General features: G+C 38.3%; 1 protein-coding gene across 3 annotated transcripts in view; it reads left to right on the top strand.

Moving 5' to 3' along the window:
- Nucleotides 1-22,211, top strand: part of TMEM132C (transmembrane protein 132C) — a 200,755-nt gene that overhangs the window by 133,350 nt on the left and 45,194 nt on the right. For all 3 annotated transcript variants that reach the window (XM_035564993.2, XM_035564992.2, XM_035564994.2), the window contains one exon: nucleotides 13,406-13,589. In XM_035564993.2, the coding sequence (XP_035420886.1) occupies nucleotides 13,406-13,589 (184 nt within the window). The remainder of the gene's footprint in view (nucleotides 1-13,405; nucleotides 13,590-22,211) is intronic.

The following is a 22,211-nucleotide window of genomic DNA, read 5'->3' as shown; positions in this document are numbered from 1 at the left end:
GTGACACAAAAGCATGTGTCTTGTCACAGATGAAAGTACAGACAAAGTTGTGGAACAGGGGAAAATCATACTATGATCCCAATTCGTAGAATTAGGAGTAGAAGGACAGCAAAAGGAAAACCCATCTCATATGTAGTGCAGCCAGGTCAGCTCTGGGAGCAGAGCATTACAGTTGGTGGAATATTCAGTAGCAGCCTATAAGCAGCTCTCTGCTGGTGGAAAAGATCATCTCTTGGTTTGCCTTGGGCATCAGAAAATACTTTGAACTTGCTCTGGCTTCTCCAAGCTGACACTGCTGCTGGAGAGTGCGCCTGAGGGTACAAGAGAGGTGACAACGAAACAGCAGCCCTATTCCCATCAAAATCAGAAAGCCGATTGACTTGAGTGAAAGTAAGGTCAGGACAAAAGTGTCACATGTAACATATTTTAGTGTTGTCATCATACTGATTTTCAGACACAGGAGAATGGTTAGCAGTATTCGCTGCACAGCTCCAAGAGTTTTGAGAGATGTTGACACAAATTTTAAAAGATGGATCATTTCCTGCACACTATGGTTTCTGTACTTAAAGAAAAAGTGCCGCATGCTGAGGGGAATAATAATGTGTCCATGATTCACTTCTTTTATAATCTTGTTCTGAAGGGGATGCATCTGACAGATTGCTACCACAGGAAAATCAAACTAGATTAAGGATGTGTAGCTGGGAAGAGGCCGGAAGGTGCAAACTCCTTTATATTTATGCTGGTAATTTCCAAGACCACCCCATCATGCTGGCTGTCATCCTTCCACATTTTTAACCTTTTCAGTGTTGCTCCTGCGAACCTATTTTATAGAATAAGAATCTATGCCAGTCTTGAATTTTCCTTGCATACAGCTGTGAGTGCATTTGACCATTGGCAGTTCGGATTAGAGCATGGCACACACTGTACTGACAAAATTCGAATGGTTGTCTATAATAATGACCTCTTATCTGACATTCCCATAGCTGTGGAGCCAATTCTGCTGGTGTTCTCATATGGGAGCAATTAACAAGTATAAGAAGGTTTCCACAGCATGTAGACAAAGGTGTAAATGCAGTTCAATCACCCCAATTTAACAGCATGCACGAGATGTACTACTGTGGCTCAGCTGAGAAGTGGGACTTTGGTAATCCGCAGTAACAAGGCTCTTTGCAATCCCGTATGCATGTACTGTGTGTAGAGTAGCACTTTCGCTGTTGGCTTGGTATTCCTTCAGAGCCTTGGAAAGCTAGACTTTCATCAGTCCAGTTCCACCTCTCTGATCAAGTGAAGTGTCAAAAGTCAGCAAAAGGCTGGAGTGGTGACTAATACTGCTGCAGATTTCAATAACAAAGAGAGGGCTTGTTCTTTAGAAGCTTTTTTTCTTCCTCTTGGCAGTGTCCCCTAAAAGTTGTTCATATAATTATGCAGAAACCTGTTTTGATTCACCTAGTGTAGAAAGGCGTAGAAAAAGAGGGTATAAAAAGGCAATAATCATTGCTTGGAAAAAACTCACAGTAGATTTAAAAATCTTTGCTCTGGGCCGTGAGACAAATATGTAACTATATGGTGCATAGAGAGATTCTGTGCTAGACCCTTGTTTATTACTTTCTGTAATAAAAAACTCACTGTTGTTTAAAGAGTAGTCTGATATCATGCAGCATATGGTTCCCCCAAGCACTCCTACACCCTTCCTAAGGGTCAAGTTAAGATGAAAACTTCTTCCTTGCAGTGGAAAGTCACATTTGTAAAGCGTGGCTTCTCTCAAAATCCTCATCCAAATCCACTATAGTAAGGAAGTGGTTGTTTTTTTGTTGTTTTTTTGTTGTTGTTTTGTTTTTGTTTTTGTTTTCTTTGAACCAGGGCCTGATTTAGCAAATTTGAAACTGAGACTTCCCAATAAATTAGACATAGCTGTTTTCTAATTGAGGTGCTGTAGAGAAAAAACAGATTTGGAAAGAACCAGAGATGTCAGAGTCATCACTTCAAAGTTGCTCTTTGAGTTTATCTGTAAGTGTTTCGTCAATCGAGTAGGCACTTGCTTTTCACACAGGCCATTTAACAATAGGATCGTGTCTCCTTCATTTGTCTTCCTGAAATACTGAGGACACATTGCTCTTCATGTGCCTGACAGTCAGATGGGAACGTCTGCACTCTGCCTGAAAACTGATGTCCGCTATCAGGTCTTAGAAGGAACATTTTAGCTACAAATATTCAGTTGTTGTACAAAGAAATTTTTACAAACTAGCTGGCATCTTCAAGAAGCTTTGATGAACATTTTGCTTAAAGACAGTTCTGCTACATTAGCAAATATATTCTATATTTTCCTGCTTTTTCATTCTATTAAGCAGAAGTGTCAGATGGGACTGCCAAGAAACAAAGACCCAGGAGTTTTTTTCTCCGTGCAAACATGCAGAATCTAGACCTGAAGTCTCCATCCTGCTGGTGACAATGTCTTCATGACTAATAGAGAATTACTTTTTTTTCTCCAAAACAAAGTATGTTCTGTGGAGAAATTTTCAACTGCTTGAGAAAAGCAGAACATTAAAAAAAAATAAAAAAGAAAAAGAAAAAAAAACTTTTTTGGTAGAAACTCCAATGATTGCAATTTTAATGCAGCATTATAATATTGCCATGGGGAAGAAGTCAATAATAAATATGTATAATACCCTCAATATGGTGGACATAAGGAGAAAGAAAAATATAAATATCCAGAAGGGAAAGGGTGAACTTGCTAGGGAGATCTTGAATTATACAGAAATCCAAACATAGATACTTGGTGTAATCTCAAATCTATCATACTTGACAGTATGCTTTTAAATGACTCCTTAAAAATGTTAATTGCACATCACAGGCATTTCAGCAATGACATTTCTGCCATTGAATGTCATGGGGACATTTTTCCTTTTATTACCCTTGAACAAGAGAAATGAACTACTAGAATTAAATAACAAATAACAGTATCATGAATTCTAGTGGATTTACCTCCAGTATTTATATTGGTTCAGCTTTTATATGCTTCTTTTTATGTTTACAGTGAATGAGAGCTGTGGATGGTTGGGAAGGCAGCATTGTTAAGCATTGCATTATGAACTGCAAAATAAAGGTTTGTCCATCAGATTTCCAGAGCTACAGATGCTGAAAGCCCTGGGGTCCATGATTTTTGTAAATTTGAAGAGATGGTTTATAACTATAGACCAAGGAAGTTGGTCACCGTTTTGTCAAATTTCCACAGAATCTTTACTATAGTCATCTCTGTCCATCATACATTTTGGTTTTAAATATGTAGAAAGAAGGGAAGAGAAAAACACAGGAAAGGAGAAGCGGAACAAAAATCCCAGCAACCCCTGCTTGTGTTTTTGAACCAGTTGTAGCCATCACTGGAGTCTGGTCTTTTCCTGCATAGGGAAGTACTTCAGGTTCTTAATAACTCCTGTCGGTTTCAGCCAGGTGGTGCTGCACCAGTACTGAGCAGAGTGATCCTGTGTGGCCTTATCTGCCAGTCTATCTATGTAAATACTGGCAGGTGAATCTTCAAATCATCACGTTGTTAATCCTGAAATACATGTGTAACAAACTCGTTCAATCTCTACATGATTCGTATGTGATCTCCACAAGGAGAGCCTTGTCACTCATGCCCAGTCCCTGGACGATAGCTCTCATCTGGTTGCCGCTCTCAGACATGCCACTGTGAGATCTGTAGCTAATCCTAAGGAGGACTTAGGAACTAGTCTATGTCCCGGTCCTCCAGCTTAAGGAGACCAACATAGATGAGTAAGAATTTCCTTCCTGAAGCTCAGGTCACACAGACAGCTCTCTCTCTAGTTAAGATGCAGGCATTAAACCACAATTACTTAAAAACTTAAAATTTAAATAATGGAAGAAAATTGCAGAAAGTTAAAATAACAAAACACACTATTAAAATATTGTTACTAAAGGATGTATTTGGACTGTATCATCTCAGCTAGCTTCTACATCTTGCACTTTTTAGCATAAAATAGATTTTTCCACTGTGAACTAAAAATGGAGATTCTTTGTCTAAGATGGCTCCTGTAGCTTCCTTTCCCTCTTTACCCCTTCAGAGGAAGGAAAAAAAGAAGAGAGAAAAAGATAAGATTTATAAGCCTCTTTTTTTTTTCCCCCTTTCTAACCTATATTTCCTCTATCTTACTTCAGAAAACTTCCTAAATTCCTAAAAACATCTGCCATACTTTTTTCCCCATTAGTGAAATTCTTTGATTAATGTCAGTGTACACATTATTTTACACTTCCCTGGCTTTGGGCTTTTTTGTTGTTGCTCGTTTTTTTTCTTTCATCTTCTGAGAACAGATTTGGTAAGCTGCACGCATAATGTACACTGAGGGGTATTAAATGGGTATTAAATATGTATTCTTTCTACATTTCTAAACTTTTTTTTTTTATGTTCATCACATAAAGACCAGCCTAATGATGCCAAAATTGTGAATTGGGGATGGGTGTCTTAATGTGTACAACACTTTAAAAACTCACTCTGTCCTCCTGTCCTTCACACTTCCCCATGCACAGCCTTGGTTTTACAGTACTTGTCACAATTTTCTACTATAAACTCTCAATGCAGTGCAGCAAAGCTATGCCAAGAGCTGGTAAAATGTTTCTTTTCAAGTTTGACCTTGCAAGATCATACTGCATAATCTGAGAGAACAGAATACTATTCCTTGTCATCATGGTGATAACTTTTGAACACATATTCAGCATGGACCAGCCTTTACTATTATCCAGGGCAGTGCCCTCAAGTGTAAGCATACTTACAAATAATTAGTATAACTGAATTAGGCCATTCTGCCTGACTCTCCTCCTCTGTCAATTTTCACCTATGTCATTCCTTCCATTTATGTGGAGCTTCATCTGGTTTGCACTATTATAGCTTAGTTCAATTCATTTATGTTATTATCAGTGCTCGGACTTTTCCTTAGATTAGTTTGGGCTTCTGCTGTACCCTAATTGAATTTTACTTTAGCATGGTAAAGAATGTATGAGCAGTATACAACACTGAAGAGAATTTACAAGGTAAGGGTAAATTTAAGTAGTACATCTTATATTCTTCAAATACTAATAAGGGGAATAATATGGAATGACACAAGAAATATGACCCAAGATTGGGAAAAAGGAATATATTCCTGCTGCAGACTCTTTCCTAGTGAAGCTTGCAAAAGTATATTGACTTTCAAGAAATAAAACTACTTCTCCACCTTCCCCAGACTGATATTCTCTAGCTCTAGGTTGTACACAGCATTATTCAATTCCCTGCAGCATCTAGTCCAAGGAACTCCACACGAACTGAGTTTGCTCTGTGATGAAATTGCAACTGTTGAGGTTATTTCTCAGAGGACATGGTTCATTTCAAGATCTTTTACTCTCTATTCAGGCAGCTTCACAGGCACCTGGAAAAGCTCTTCAGCTAAATTGGAGGTCTCTCCAGGTAGTTGCCACCAACCAGTTGTTGATCATTGCTTCTGATCTGAAAAATCCTTTTACCTTCTCCATGTACTTGAATAAGAAAAACTACGGTCATAGCCAAATGTAGTGTACGGGAGGAGCATGGGGCTATCACCCACAAGCTTGGCTTTTCATTGCCCCCTGAACTTTGCTTATGGTTAACAAGTTTGAAAAAAAATAAAACAAATTAGTTCACCTTTTGGTTATTTTCTTTACTGTTTCACCATTGTACTCAAAACTTATATATTGTTTTCCTTTACTATGCCATTACATGCATGATTTCTTTACATCCTTTGCCTCTATGAAATGCAGTTATTTTATCAACTTTACATCCCTGATGGATGGTCAATTTGGTAGGTATTTTTTATAAGAGGCATTTGCAGATACCAAATTGAAAAGGAATGGGGATCTGTACGCCCAAATATTTTTGGAGTGTGAAGCATAGCCCAACAGCAGATATGCTAGCAGAGCAGTAAAAGGAAAAAAAAAAAAAAAAGAAAAAAAAATCACAGGAAGCCATAGGAACTAGAGTCTGAAGACACCTGACTTTTAAGTTAGAAGTGCATATCAAACATCTGATTTACATATGCTGTTACTTCTAAATAAATGTGATTTGTGTTGCCACCTGGTTCATAATGCAGTTGCATCTACAAAACAGATGCAAATGCCTGATACACTTACATCTACATGAGCAATACCTGGAGGCATGTTTTGCATAGCAATCAGCACTTAGGCTACATCCCTTTCTTTGATCAATGTGTCACTTGAGGGCATAACAGACCACAAGTGTCATGCAGTAACACTTGGTCCACTATTAGTAACTGGTAGATAAAGAAATCAACTGCTATTGTCAATAGCAACTGACGCATCTTCACTGGGCAGGGTAGTCTTTTGGGGGCTACTTCAATAACCAGGCCTTTCTACATCTCTTTGCCATTTTGATCATATTTTTGTAGTGAATCTCTCTGAAACTGTGTTCAGGGTCTCCTTTCCAGTGATGTCCCTTGGAAGATTTTCAGTGCTTAAACACTTGCTGTCGCCAAAAGAGGAAAATACTGCTTACTCACGGTGGTTCTGGAGAGACTCCAGGACTGAGTGCATACTAAGTAAAAAAATGTCCTTCTTAGAGGCAAGAAGAGATGATGAATCCCTGAGAAAGCTTATTTCTTTACCAATCTGTCTACATATTTTGTTATCTGAAAATATAATGAAGACATTAGTAGGCTAATATCTTGTACAAACTGAATGGAAAGTGAAATAAAAGTGTGAGATGATGATAGCTTTAGTCCTGGGATTTGCACATAGCCTTTATCCGATGGCAGCAGTCTGAGGTGGAGGTTCACATGCCTGCTTCCTTTGCGAAAAGGGAAAATCAATCTTATACCTTGTGCCTGGATGTGATGTAGTATCAGAGAAGACTAACGAGCCTGTGATCTTGACAGCAACATTTATTAGTTATTAGTGACTCAAAAAAAATATTCTGGAAGAAATCGGTGAGATGTTGTGATCCCCAGTCAAGTTTCCCTTCTTTAGGGACTGTCTCATTCAACTTTTTGCTTGGCTAAGAGAGGAGCATTTCTGCTTTTCTGTATTGTGATCAGCAACATGACTTTTGCTGTTTGTTGAAGATAGCAGTTAACATCGCTGACTGAGGTTGGCATCCATGAGCAGGGCTTGTAAAGAGAAGTCAGATAGATACCACATACTCTTAATTTTTGTTGGAGACTACAAGAAAAATAAAATCATTATTATGGGAAATAAAGGCACAGGAAGATCACATCCTCGGCTCTCTCTATCTTATGCCACCCAGGAAGTGCATATGCAGCTAAGAATCTCCCTAGCATGTGGGAGCTCTCAGCATAATGCAGCAGTTCAACCACAAGTGGTCTTCTGCCTCTGTCGTACACGGAGTGGGGTTGAACCCAGCTGAGATCATGGTGCTCATAAAGTTACTATATTCAGGTGCCTGAAGTGGTAGACAGACACTGTTCTATTCTTTAAAGCTCCATGATGCCTAATTCCTATTGATTTTATTTTAGCTGTAAGGATCTGTATCTTCGTGTCTTGCCTGAGGTCATTAAAGGATGCTGTGGAAGAGCTAGGAAGTGAAATGAGATTTCCTGTCTCAGTCCAATACCTTAATCAAAAAGCTATGTTTTATATCACAGTTTATGACAAGAAAACTAAGAAACCTTATTAACTAATGCAGCTCTCATCTGGACTGTATGAAGAAATCAAGTACAGCATTATATCATCTGTTTAAAGATATGCATGTAAATTTTGTTATGTTGCTCAAGAGTTTGCTAAGTTATACCTCAGATATTTTCCTTTGAAGACCTTCATAATACTTTTAATGTGGTAGTTTTCATGAAATTATGTCCTCCCTGTTTGTTAATTGCCAAAATAGATCATCCTTTTATTTCTCCTCTGCTGGTTTTTATGGCTTAAAGATGAAAGCTAGGCTAATATTGCAAATAAGAAATTTAAACTGTGTTTTGTGTAGAGCAGTTGGCATTCTTTAATTACCACTTGCTTTCTACACTTTTGCAAAGGGATTACCTTTGTAACCATTCTTATTAAGGACCTGCTGAAAGAAAGTGATATTAAGCATTTGTACTCCATTTGCTGATCAGGCCTTTCAGAATAGAAATGGATGGCTCAAGGGCAGAGTGGTAGATATTACGGCATTTAGCTCATAGGTGACTAATTCAAAGGAACCTGGGTTGTTAATGACCCACCCTTTGTTAGAACTGAGTGCTGACTGTAAAAGAGAATTGATGTGTACAGAGCTGTGCGTATAATTTCATCATCTTTAAAATCATTGTAAGTCACTTTCCAGATCAGGTTCTAATTTTTGTGTTTCGTTAATTTTGGTTAAATTGCTGTAATCCATTATCCAATGTGATTAGGAAGGGTGCAGGAGGATGAACAAATTGAAAAGAGCAGGAATAGTGGAGCATATATCCTGTACCCCATTACAGTCTTAGTGGGAAAAGGCATTGGTGTGTGCATGCAGGTAGGATGAAGCACAGGTCACTCAGGGCTCCAGTTTGACCCTTGGCTTTTGATGAGAGCTCATCTCTGTTCATGGTGGTAATGTACTTCAATACGTTAATTTTAGTGAAGATAGGATGTGAAGTGTAAGTGGGGGAAAATGAGATTTGTACTCTTTTCATTTTTTTATGTCATTTAGTAAGTGCTGATCTTGCATTGAGATGTCACTGTCAAACTGGATAGCATTAAAGAGGAAAAGAGTTGATAAATTTTCAGCAGGTCGAAATAGTCCCAGTTCCCTAAGGACTTTCAGTGAAAATCTGTTGGAATAAAGAATGGCTAAAAAATGTTTTTAATCTAGGTTTTTTAAAATTTCTCTTTTGAGAGCCACAGTAATAAATCAAAATTATTGATGTAGCCTGCAGCAGTCTTAAGATTCACTTATTTAAGTGTCGAAAATTCTTTATTACTTGCAGCAATAACCCAACACTTTGAAATCTCTCATCAGAGACTCCTGGCCCACACATGTAGACAGACATTCAACAAAGATTTCTGTTTGTGTGTGGATCTTACATCAGCTGAGATCTCTACACTGTTTTTCTTAGTAAGTATCTGCCTTCCTTCTCCCACTGCGCCCTGAAAGCCTCTGCAGCACTGGCTTTGCGGTTCTTGCTTGGGGACTGAGCTGAGTGCTGGCCACGTGTGATCAGTTTAAGCTATTTCAGCACTGACACATCGAACATCATTCTACCTCTTACTAGACCTCTGCAGAGAAAAAAAATCTGTTATGATTAGCATATTTATAAATCAAAATAAATCCAAAGAGTGAATGGGCCCAGGAGAACTCTCAGTCCAATCAAATTAGACTCATATATCCACCCCAGAGCAATTTCTTAGAAGCCCAGCCTTCACGAAGCTTCATTTGCAATCTCTACGTGCTGTGTACTTTAGAAAAGTTTTATAATTACTTGCTGTTCCGGCTGCTGAACAGTTCTAAATGTTAGATATTAAGGAACTGCTGTTTCAGTCAGTGAACAAGCTCTGAACATTAAATGTGCTTCATGAGAAGTTTTTTTCTCAGCCATTACACATCTCTGAAGGCATATTTTTTTTCAAGTGGATGCTTTCCCAGCTGTTGATCATCTCTCAGTTTCTTGTGTATGAAGAGAGAAGGAAACTGATGGTAGTGTGACATTGTATAAAGGTTTTATTGCTGTGAGAATGAGATGGGTGCATTACTTACAAATGCAGGCATTGAAATAATTATGCGGGTCATCCTGAGAAAGTACCAATAAAACCTTTATTTTGTTCCATATGTATTTTTGGCTACTGTGCCGTGTATCTTACAGAAGAAATATTTAAGCAATGTTTTACAGTATTCTGTACAAAAATTTTGGTACTATTTTTGATATCTACCATTAGAGTCTGATACTTTGGGAAGAAGAAGCCTGCCTGTCTGCTCAGCCAAGAAGATTTTTGGCTGAGATAGCCAAAGTACTCAATGAGAACTGGAAACCGAAATTAAGCAGGTGTTTGAGGCAGTGTTGTAAATGGCAATAGCAGTGATTTCTTCTACAGAATAGCTCAGCAGTTATCAAAAAGACGTTTCATGTACTGAATGGTGTTGAAATTTAAGATTCACACACTGAAGACCGTTTAAGACTAGAAACAAGTGCTATGGTTCTCATTTCCGTTGATAATGTAATGATGATGCAGTGGTTTTCCTGAGATTTGGAAAATCACAGAGCGTTTTCTTACCCTATAACAGTCTTCCACATGACCTTGTGTGTGTCACAGCCTCTCCTTCATTCCTTGTATGCAAAATTGAGATTGCTATGTCTACAGCGCAATGGAGAAGAGATTTAGGAGTGTATGACCCTCAAGACCCTCTACAACAGATGGTATATAAATAGAGCATGGGCAATAAATCCCTCATTTTAGCCCAAGAAGATCACATAGTGGCAGATGTAACTGTCAGTGCTGCAGGAGTGATACTTGTAATTCTACATTTGGGAGAAAGGAAGTCAGCTTTTGTCAGACTTTCTTATGGTGGAGTTAAGTGCTTTTTAGAGATACAGGCTGTTTCTTGTGGTTCTAGTGAAGATAATATGGATGAGAATGCAACTAAGGTAGTAGTAATCAAGTGTGATTTACATTACAGTTGTAGTTTGCCAGCACTCCAAATGTGTGTGTTGATTTGTATAATAGATGAAAAATGTTGAAATTTTCTTTGATTACAATAATCCAAGTCAGTATGCGTCCTGGGCTTAAAATATAAAAACCAAAAGATGTACTAGAATCCTCCAGGTATTATTAGGCTGGAATAAGACTAGAGTACTTTCACATATAAACTACAGAATATTTATATATGTATGAAATATGGAATAGGCATCCTGAGACAGTACCTTAGAGAAACTATGTCTACACTGAGAGCTGACTAGTCCCTGTCTGCTACTTAATCTCTGGAGCATTTCCCAAATGGGGAAGTGGGAAGTATGTAAGTGTGGACTGTAGCCTGCATGAAGTAAGGTTCATGATGCATGAAATAGCACCTGCCGTACTGCAGGTGAGGTCTAGAATCATGTAAAACAGATGTTATCTCGTCATGTTTCCTGTGTCAATCATTGGACATCATGACAAAGATGTGGGGATACCTAGAAATGGCAGCTAGAGCAGGCTGTGGTCTGTCCACATTGGAGTTAAGTGTGCCATCAAATGTTTAATAAAGACAGCATACCCAAAGTTTTTCTTCGGGGTATTTCTGCTGGAGAGCTCAAGGTCAGGCTCAAGTGTGTGCCTGCAGGTAAGCAGTATAGACAGTTGATGAGCAGAACTCCAGGCAACTCTTGGAAAATGAAGTAACCAGGAAAAATAGGTGTTGTAAATCAAGAGCTAGGAGCCAGAAGGAGCTGATCAGCCCTCACCTATGGCAATGCATCAGGAATCAATGGGCTGGCTGGAAATGAGCTCTTTCCCACCTGTAAATTCCCACCTATTGCTCTCTGGTCCTACCAGCAGAGTTGTGGGATTTTGTTGTAAAGCTACACATTTCACATCTGCTCAGAGGCTATTTAGAGAATTGTAGACTTCTTGATCAGGGAGACTTTCCAGACATATATTCACTTTAAGAGCGTCTCTGATGTGTGCAAAAATTTATTCCCTACTTAACATAAGTGAAAGCACTGAGATAGTCAATCAAAAGTACAAACTTTTTCTCTGTCAGTTACAGCATCAGATCTAGAAATGGTGAAAATAATGGCCTTTCAGGTGTCATTAGTCTAAGGCATAATGGTGTCTTTAAGAGCTAAATGAACGCTGTAGCTCAGGTGATTCAGATATCTTTGCATATAATCATGCTTTCAAATAAATTACAAAGTTCAATCCAGTATGCATTCATTTTGAGATGTCCCAGAAGTGTGTAAACTTCAGTTATAACAGTTGCCTTGTATTTACAAACTCTAAGATTTATTTAGTAGGAACTCTTCAAAAGGGAATAGGCCAGTCTTGAGTTATGAATTGCTAAACCCATCCATCTATTGCATTACCACACAAAATCACTCTTTAAATGCATGGAGGAAGTATGCCACCATTGCAAAAGTGTTGCAATGTCTCTCTTTTTACAGAGAAAAAAAAAACAGCAAGGAAATAAATTTAAAGCATTAGGCAGTATTAAGACTTTTCAGAGTAAGCCATCCAAATGAAATCCCATAATCAAAATAATAATTATCAGGGGAACACATTTACTTTCAAAGTAATCATGCAAAGTAAAGCACAAAATATGTCTTAGGTAATAAAATGGTGATTTCTGTTCAAGAGGTAAAAAGAAAGTTTAGCATTTCAGAATATAAGTGCTTTGTACATGATCAGTTCTTGACAGATTTTCTCAGAAATGGACCTTTGTATATTGTACATTAAAAAAAAAAAAAAAAAACAGAGGAAAAAATTGAAGCTGTTATTTGGTGAGTACATCCAAAAATGTGATGAAGCTGGAACTGGGTTACTGAAGCTAGGAAGATGCCCATCTTTCCCTTACTTTTGAAATTATTACAGCATAGTGTTTGGTAGAAGTACTATGCTGTGAAATGTCAGAACTTTCTATGATACGGAAAGACATTTGGAAAGCACTGGAAAAGTTAATGTATTTTTTTTGATGCATGTAAATTATTTATTTATTTATTTTTAAATTAAACTAGCAGGTAGTCTAGCAAATTTATTTCATATACTTTTATTTCTGATTAAGTTAAAGAAATTTAAGGTGAAAGAATTTCAGCCTGTCTTTTCTGTTTATTATTCAAATTATCTTATGTTTCCTGAATTTAGGGTATATTTTACTTGCCGTAGCTTTGTTCTTTCTGTTTGGTTTCAGTTGCATGTCTTTTTAATATCCAGAACATACTTCTAAGCTTAAAATATTCTCTTCATTCCACCATTTAACCATGTTCATTTTTTTAATGGCTGCCATGCTATATATATCTACTTCAGTTACACCAAGTTTCTTTGCTAAGGATTTATGCAAATTTGATGACAGGGATGTACAATGAATCTTGTTTGTCTTTTTGGCTGGGCTAATTCTGGGCTCTTTGTCATCATAAAATGCACTGGGCTTAAGTTTGGCCGATAGGGGTCAAATCCATCTTGTAGAAGGATTGAATTATACTTACAAAGATCATAATAAACATGTAATGGAGTAAGTATATTTTTCTTTCATCAGACAGAAAATCCTGGGTTTTATCCCTCCACATAGTGTCCATAGTAAGAGCACCTGACTCATTTTGAATAATTTCACTTTGTATACTCTGAAGAAGTTGTAGATTGGAAGGGGCCTTGTGTTATATCTGCATATAAATAGCTGCATTTTCTAGTAGCTAATGTGATTCACTTCATTTGCCATCTTCAGCAAAAGTAATAGCTCTTGCCTTTCCCTGTTTTCCTCTTTCAGAAGTAACAGTTTATTCAATGAGGTCGTGCAGATGAACTTTGAAATAGCCAGTTTCAGCAGCCTTTCTGGAACGCAGCCCATCACCTGGCAGGTGGAATACCCTCGGAAAGGGACAACAGACATAACCTTGTCTGAAATCTTCATCTGCCAAAAGGATCTTGTTGGAATTGTTCCATTGGCAATGGTAAGAAACTGTTTCAGCATGTTGCTCCATCTGATCTGTATGTGGTCTGAGAAAACACACACCAGGCCTCAGACAGATTTGCAAAGGACGGCTCTCTGCCCTGCCTCCCATTTTATAGCTTTATAGGACGACTTGCTAAAATCATGCCCATGTTTAATGGTTCATAGATGTCACACAATTTCGAACCATAGAAGAAAGGATGCTACCACTTTAGAAATCTCTCTCAGACTTTAAATCTTGAATTTCTGCCATGCACAGTTCCTCCAGGTTACTAGTTGTGAGCACATAGCCAGGTAGATTTAACTATCGATTTCTAATTTTGCTGTTACAGAGCTTGAACTTGCAAGGTCCCTTGAGCACCTTTTGCTAAAGAATAAGTTGCTTGGTCCTCAGTAGGCTGAGGCTGGTACTAATTTTGCTGGCCTTTTCCGTAGTGGTTTAAGAGACTGTGTACATGCTGAAGTAGGCTCTGAGCATTGATTTTACATGTCCTGAACCTCAGGAAAGGGAGAGGCACAAAGCTGCCAGATATCTAGAACAGGATCAAGAGTCAATTCAACAGAGGAACTGGAAGTGCTACTGTTACTCAATGTTAGAGATCAGGATTTGGAAGAAGAGTTAGACATATCCATCCCATTTGTGAATTTTGCCTCTCCTGTGAATAATCTTGGTGGTGGAATCCTAGCAGCCTTTTCTTTGAACAATGTTCTATGGTTTGCAGCAGATAATTAGATGAGCGTTATTTCCTGGAAGTCCTTGTCTTCAGTATATTCTTCCCCTTTGAAGAGTGAAACTGCTGCTCATAACAAATGAGGTCATGCCCAGCAATTTCCTGATCCAAACTCTGTTAAGTCAGCAGAAAACCTGTGCTGCATTCCAGATCTGAGAAGAAAATAATTGTCCTCATTACTGGTGGAGTTGAGCAGGGAATACACATTTGAACTTCTGTCTTCTAAAGGCTGAAAATGTGCATAAGGAAGTCTTTTCTAGTCAGGTTTTGTTTTGAGATACCTTCTGTAGCTTCCAGTACCAAATGACAGACGTCTGTCTACTGACGGACTTAACATCTCTTTCTTATTCATTTTTTGAAAGAATTCACCAGCTTCTTTCTATATTCCATACCTGAGGGAATCAAGATTTTCTTAATATCTCATGACAGGGTCTAATGCCTTTGCACTTGCATAAAAGGTTCAAGCTTTATGCCAAGGCTTATGTCCATTCTATATTAAAATTAATCCGCTTACAAGGGTTCTTCTAAGAACTGGAGGTCTAAATTAATGAATTTCGTCAGGTATAAATCATATAAGGTGAGATCCTTTATTCCCAGCAGATGTACTGTGGGTTTTTCAAAGGGTTCAAACAATGAAATCATTAAATCTTTCTCTTTGCAAAGCTTTCTTGTGTTTATTTATCTCATTTCTGTAATTTGTGATAACACTTGGCTGGAGCCAAAATATACTGTGTTAATAGAATCCAGTTGGGTGAGATGCCAATGCAAAATTGGCTTTGCTAGCAGGATATTAGTAGATAAAGGGAATTTTCACAGTTTTCTGTTCACTAAGGCTGCAGATCCAGCCAGGGTGCTTTCTTCATTTAGGCATTAATCGCTAGCTGAGCTGATTACCTGGCAATTCTCCTGTTCAGAAACAAGAGCCACACTGAAAAGAGAGAGGGGGATACTGTATCTACCAAGAAGTCAGACCACACTCTTTATCTCTACTACACACTGTAAAGCAACAGCACATTATTGTGCATAGAAATTAGATCTCAGTGTTTATCAGCAAGTGTGTTTCATAAATCCTCTAGAGGGTAGAGAGGATTATATTGATTTAAGCATGGAGTGTTCCTACAGCAACACTGCTAACATCAAAAGTAAAATCTGTCATACAGAGTTTATAAAGTTGGCCAAAAAAAAAAAGGGGGGGGGGGGAGGGGAGGGACGGGGAGAGAGAAGGAGCCATTGCTATTGTGCTGGACTAGGATGTGGGATTTCCAAGATCTGACTGAGTTTCTGCCATTGGTCTGATGGGCGTCCTAGTCAGTCGTCTGGAGATGAAAGCAGCAAACCTTTGTGTGTCTTGTTAATGATATAATGGTCATCTGTGACTCACAGAGTAAAGCATCTCTCATGTGAGCCATTCCAAATTCTGAAACTTATGAAACACAAAAGATCTTTTATCCTTTATTGGCCTATGACTGATTATGTTACAAAAAGAAGATGAAAAAGAAGAGGGCTTTCAAAAGATTAGTGGAATTGATGCTACAATATTTTGGATTGAAAGAGATTAAAGAAACATTGCCAGTAAGAACTGAACCTAAAATTTTAAGAGAGCCTTACAGATTTTGGATCAGTAGAGCAAGGTGTAGGATGCAGCTGCTGAAAAATCAGTGGAAATTCATCATACAATCAAAGAGAGGATTTTAGTAGAATCCAGATTCTGTGTGCCTAAGTATGCAGCTAAGTAGTATGTACAAGTAAGAAGGAGCAACACAGTGATGCTGCTACAGTGAACGCAACAGTGAAATAAAATGAGCAAGAGAAATATCAAAGGTACTGGGCTGAGAATAGGTATAATAACTTTTTCCCAGAAAAAAAAAAAAAAAAAAAGAGATGTAAATTTCAGGTAAGTATATTTTTTCCTGCGCTCAGAAGTTAATCAATCTGAGTAATTTTGGAGGACATTTCACCATTCAAGGTATTTAGAGAGAAAAATGAGACAGAAAAGTAAAGAAAATGTAATTCTAACCACTTCTGTTGCTTTCTAACTCTCAAATAAGAGAATTTATTTATAATTTATCTGAGTATGTACTGTGGGGAATGACGCATCATAAATGGATCCTCATCACACATATGTAGTACTTTACCAAAATCTTGAGTCTGACACTTGGTGTAACCATCCCTGTACCTTTCATGCAGGCTGCATGAGGTTCTCATCAAAGGATGAGATTAAATTTGTTTGTTGTATTTCCATCATTGAGTAGCAATAATTAACAGAGGCAAGACGTGTTAAAAGGTAATGTCATTTATTAGACCAACTGATACAGGTGGAGAAAGATAGATGCTATTTCAGGCACACAACCTCTCCTTCAGATCTCTTACCTCACTTACTTAAATGACAACAGCTGCAAAATACTACAGCTACAGAAACTCAGGCTTGTAAAATTCAACAATTAGGGGAGATAAAAAAGAAAATAAAAAGATCTTTTAAAGCAAAATATATACCACTGTTTGCTGACAGGAAAAATCTATCGCAAAGATTGAACCTTCCAGTAGAGAAATCTACTGTCTGAGTCATGTCCTATTCGAGCATTTCTGATTTCATGTTACTTGTTGCAGGATCAATTAGAAAAGTGCTTTCATAGGAGCTTAATTAATTATCTGCTAAGCAGCTTTTGAAAACCTCTTCAATTAATCACACGTAACCTCAGAACTTACCAATTAAGGTGTACAAGGTTGGTTAATTTACTTCCCCCATTTTCCTCAAATTTCTACCCTGTCATGTGCAAATGCAGCCAACTATATTGATTTTGCCACTTGACTAGATTAAAAAAAAAAAAAAAGGAAATTTTTCACGTTTGTAGCATTCATGCACACAAGAATTTCAATGAAGTCTATATATTTGTGTTAAAGATTAGACCATGTGTTAGAAAATCGAGCAAGAGATTTCTTCTCATGCTTTAAGTGTGTAATACGGATTTTAATACCATTGAATTTTGCTTTGGGATAGAACCAGGTAAAAGACTTATAAATAAGTTCGTTTCTTGATGCCAGTAAGGCACGTTGGTATTGAAGGATAACTCCTTCTGGAAGGTAGATTGATGAATCAATGGTTTAGTGTTTATGCAAGACAATCTGGGTGCCTGTATATGGAATTGCAGTGGTAGTCCTTAATCATATGGATAAACTCTTTCTGAATTAGTTTATCTCTAACTGTGACTTGCATGAAATCCAGGTATTTAAAGTGCTGAAGTATAAACCTGATGTCAGGAGCAGAGTTCTTGTCTGAATGTACTCCAAAGGCATTTGTCACCATGTAACTTGCTCATCCATGCATATTTCCTCTTTAAAATTACTCTAATACTAAACTTCTGGTAGGTCTTTCGGGCTTCATTCATTCAACTCTATAATCCATTGATAACTGCTTGCAAGCAAATTCAAGTTGGAGTGGTTCTCAGGCATACGTGTGTGATGTTGCTGCTGTTTCACACCTCACACACTCAGAAGCTTGTCTTTTCTCCTAACAGCATCAGTAGGTCTAATAAAAGATATCAGTTGTTCCTACACACCCTGCCTTTCTAGTGATGTAAACTGTATCTTTTCTTTCCATAATAGCTGCTGGTTAATCCAAGTTGAATTTTTTTTAATCCAAGTTCAGAATTGTTTACACAGAATACCCTGGCAAACCCAGCAATAATGTGGAGCTGAGAGTCTCCTCTGCTTATCATTAAGCAACACAGTTCCACGCATACTTTTTGCTATGTACTGAGTTGTTTGGTTTCCAGGTGCCTTTCTTTACATTCAGAACTCAGTGTAATGGTGGTTCTGCTGCAGAAGTGAATGGACATTTAAGATGAAGAGCTGTGACTCAGACGAAAATGCTTTTTGACATATTTATGTATCCTTGTTAACTTGCTTTCCATTAAAACACAGATGACTGAGAATTTAGCTTGCAAGGCAACAGTTGTTTTATATACACTTATATGTATGCCATTCTCTGTGATAAAGATTTTTTAAGGTATTTCATTGCAATGAAGGGAAACTAAGTCCCTATATTACATTTTAAAATATGGACCTAAATAAATAGAGTTCTCTCTGCAGTCTGCAATTTCACACCATAAAGCTCCATCTATTTCAAGGTCACAGAAGTGCAGGATTCCCACTCCCATTAGTCTTTGAGTCTTGAACGATGCAGGAGGCAACAGGCACAGCCAGGAGTCATACAGTTCAGGAGTTTTCCAAAGGGCAAAATCTGAGGCTATCTAAACACATCCATTTCCCAGTTTGCTTATTGCAAGCAAACTAACAGAAAATCTGCATACTGATCTTTTCAGCTGACAAGTATTGTCTCAGATAATTAAATTATGAATCACATCAAATAAAGAACATGAAACAGATTTATTTAATGTAAAAGCTATCCTGTTACTATTAGTAATACTAACAAATTAAATGATCTGTGAAGCCCTAAATAATACCAAGAAGTACAAATTTGTAAAGTTTAGTTACAGGACTGTGTTCCGAGTGAGAGACCAGACTTAAAATCTTCTGATGCTAGGGCAGAAGCAGTAGCCCAGATCACTTATATGCCTACCATTTCCCTCGTGGTAGGTTGCAGTTGTTTAAATGAGGGTAGCATTCCTTCTTTTAGGTTTACGGTGAATATAATTTCACTAAAGTTTGTGTCATTGCTCTATATTTATACCAGATAAACTCAGGAGCCTGCATACCTGCTTGTAATTTGGCTCTGTCACATAATGTGTTGAGCTGTGACTTGCTATGCATATTGATTAATCTTATCTGACAAGAATTGGCTCTTTTGTTGTCTACCCATCAGGAAACAAAAGTGGGAAGAAAAAAAAAAAAAAGATGAACTGTTGTACTGTTGTCCATTGATTCTAACTTGGTCAGAAGATGCAAACAACATAAAGAACTTAAAATGGCTCAATTTAATAGTCCTTTTTAAGTCCCAGTCATCATTTCTAAAACCACTGCACTTTTGATTCTAGCTTCTGTTTTCCTTTTCTTTGCTATGTTCACATTCACACCTACCTTTTGCAGGAAATGAGAATAGATCAATAAGGCTATCTCAGCTGGCTGGAATTACTTTTTTCCACTGGATCGAGTTATATGTCATTTTCTATGCAGCGCAACAGCATATATAATTTCCTCTTTCAGCATCCCTCATATCTGACAATGCTGTTGAATAGATTACTTGGGAATTTTTAAAAAGCTGGGGAGAGGTGGAGCCAGCCAGCTTCCAGATTTTTAAAGTGTTCTGTAAAATCTCTATGCCATATAGAGAACTTTTGTATTTTTTGGCCAATTCCCCTGCCTGTAGTAGAGAGATGTCAATACAAGGCTTAATATATATGCCACTCAGCCTTGACAAGAGAGAAATCCTGTGAACCAAACAAAACTTTGCAGATCAGCCAGAATGTGCAGTGAGACAGCCAGCAACTCAATTACTGGACTTTTGCTGTTATGGTAATACCTAAATGCTGCACAGGCAGATGACAGGCAAGTCAGAATCCTCTCTAGAAAATTTTCAGTCCACAAGTCAAGATGATGAAATTCAAGGTGTTCAAAGGTGGATAAACTGAGCTCCATGAAGGGCAAAGTATGGACACTGAGACAGCAGACATCACACCACATTTACATCCTAATGAAGCAGGAAGTAAAGATTTGAGATCCCCCAGCCTGTCTGTTCTCGATGCCAATCCGTCGTGCACGTTAGAAGCCTTCTGGTCATGGTCTCTTTCTTCTGACAGCATGGCACAGTGCTGGATGCTTCTATGCTTCTTCTCAGCATTGGAACCTAGCTAAGTCCTCATTCTGCTGCAGATTTCTTGGTATTGGTTCATGGTACCGCATTGTGGAATTGTCAAGCCTGGAGATTGTTTTGTACTTGTGATATATTGGGCTAGATATGGGGGCTGCTGTAAGTATTGGCTCAGGTTTATGATACCAGTCTGTCAGAAGAAGACATCTTAAGTAACAGTTTATATTTGAAATGACAGCTGATTAAAATTCTGATTGTTTAACATAACCACAAAGTCAATTTCACAGCTGCCACATGCATGTGAGCAGAGACCATACAGAGACATAATAATGAGCCAGCAGAAATTGAGTTTTGGCCCCAGATGATAGTGCTTGAGAAGGACAGTCCAGGACTGTGTGTTTTGATGCTGTGTCTGCTAAGGACTGTCTTCCTCACATGTGCCCTCCACTGCTGCCTTCACTGCCAGCAGAGACAGTGGGAAGAGAAGCACTACTGAGCAGTGGCAGGAGACTGCTTTCCGAGGCTGACATTCTGCCCAAGTTTGCAGCTAAAACAGAATTGGAATTTAAAGGCAGAGAAGTTGCTATCTTGTAAGGCTGTAGTGTGAGATAGGTGATTCGTCAGAGTTCACCCGTGGCCCACAGTGGGAGGCAAGTGCTGTGCCTGATTCTGATTCTCCTACTGCACTGCACTTCTGCTGTGGGGGATTTGTGTGAAATGGGAAGAGAGAAGGAAGAACGGAGAATGTTACAGAGTTCATTTATGAGTGGCTGGCAGAGCTGAAGGAGGATTCTTGATTGCCAGATAATGCCTTCTCCTATGAAAGTTAATATATTAGTTTGCTTTTTTTTTTCTTGTCTAAACTCATGCCCTTTCATTAGCTTTAGCTATCAATCAATTGTCTCAACTGATAAATGCAAGTCCAGACACTGCCCAAATTTATTTCAGATGACAAAGATTTGTGGTTTAGCCTAGAGAATAAAGTGGTCTCCACCTTCTCATGCTATCACTTATCGAGATGCTGGGATGAGCAGTGACTGTCAGAGCAGACCAGGGATGTTTGCAAACACAGCATGTGCTCAGCCAGTGTAACCATTAAGTAGGTTAACTCTGACCCACACTGAAAAACAGGAAAAAAATCTATTAATTAGCAACTTTTTAATTATGGTTTTGATCTGTAAAGAAAGTTTTAATGTTTCTGGGGAGTACTTAATTCTTCACCATCAGGTGAAATACCTAACAGAATTATGAATTGTTTAGACTGGACCCTAATTAATGAGGTCCTGAGGTGCTCTAGCTTGGCAGAGAGACTAACGAGACAACCAGGAGACTTTACTATAATGGAAGGCAATGAGTGAGCATGGGGAAAAAAATAAAAATCACCAGGACTTTTATAAGTCTCAATGTTATAATGAGCTACCCCAAGGATTAAAATACCGAGCAACTTTTCACCTTTGGTTTATTATTAGATGCATGTTTGCCTTACCCAGCTTTCAGTTTACACTTCATTATCCAGCCAGACCCTCAGCACTGAGGATGTTTGTCATAGAATTCATTAGGAATCTATACTTTGAAGTCCGTAGTTGTGCTTGAGGGAGATAAAACAGTAAAACCTAGGATGGGGGTCAGTAGTGCCCTGGTGAGAAAGCTAGCACCACTCTTCTGGCTTTTCTCTTTGCCTCTCTGTGCAGCAGATGCTAAAAGACATGGGAAGCAGCAGTGGTGAGAGGATTTGATCAGTGCATAATCTCAGAAACAAAAGGGTTCCAAGACAGCACCAAAGTTTGGGCTGCTGTTAGTACTTTGCTAAGCCAGAGGGGCAGTATGCAAAAGTCTTTCTCCAAAGCCAAAGCTCTCTAGATTGATGCACATATACTACATGGCTATAAGTTAACAGACCAAAACTTCATACAGCGTGGCAGTGGCCCCATTGCTGTAAATTGGCACAGACAGTGAACCTATCAAGATCTTTTTTTCCATCAGAAACAAGTCATGCCTAATATTTAAAGCACCAGCATCATATCATGAGTGTCAGCAAGCCAGCACACTGGTGAGAGAGGGAATTTCAGGAAACAAATGGAAACAAAAGTAAAGCTGATATTAATTTTAATCAGATCCTAGTCAT

The sequence above is a fragment of the Cygnus atratus genome, chromosome 17 (assembly GCF_013377495.2).
Source record: "Cygnus atratus isolate AKBS03 ecotype Queensland, Australia chromosome 17, CAtr_DNAZoo_HiC_assembly, whole genome shotgun sequence".
In the NCBI taxonomy this organism is placed as follows: domain Eukaryota; kingdom Metazoa; phylum Chordata; class Aves; order Anseriformes; family Anatidae; genus Cygnus; species Cygnus atratus.
This window is presented reverse-complemented; position numbering and strand designations above follow the sequence as displayed.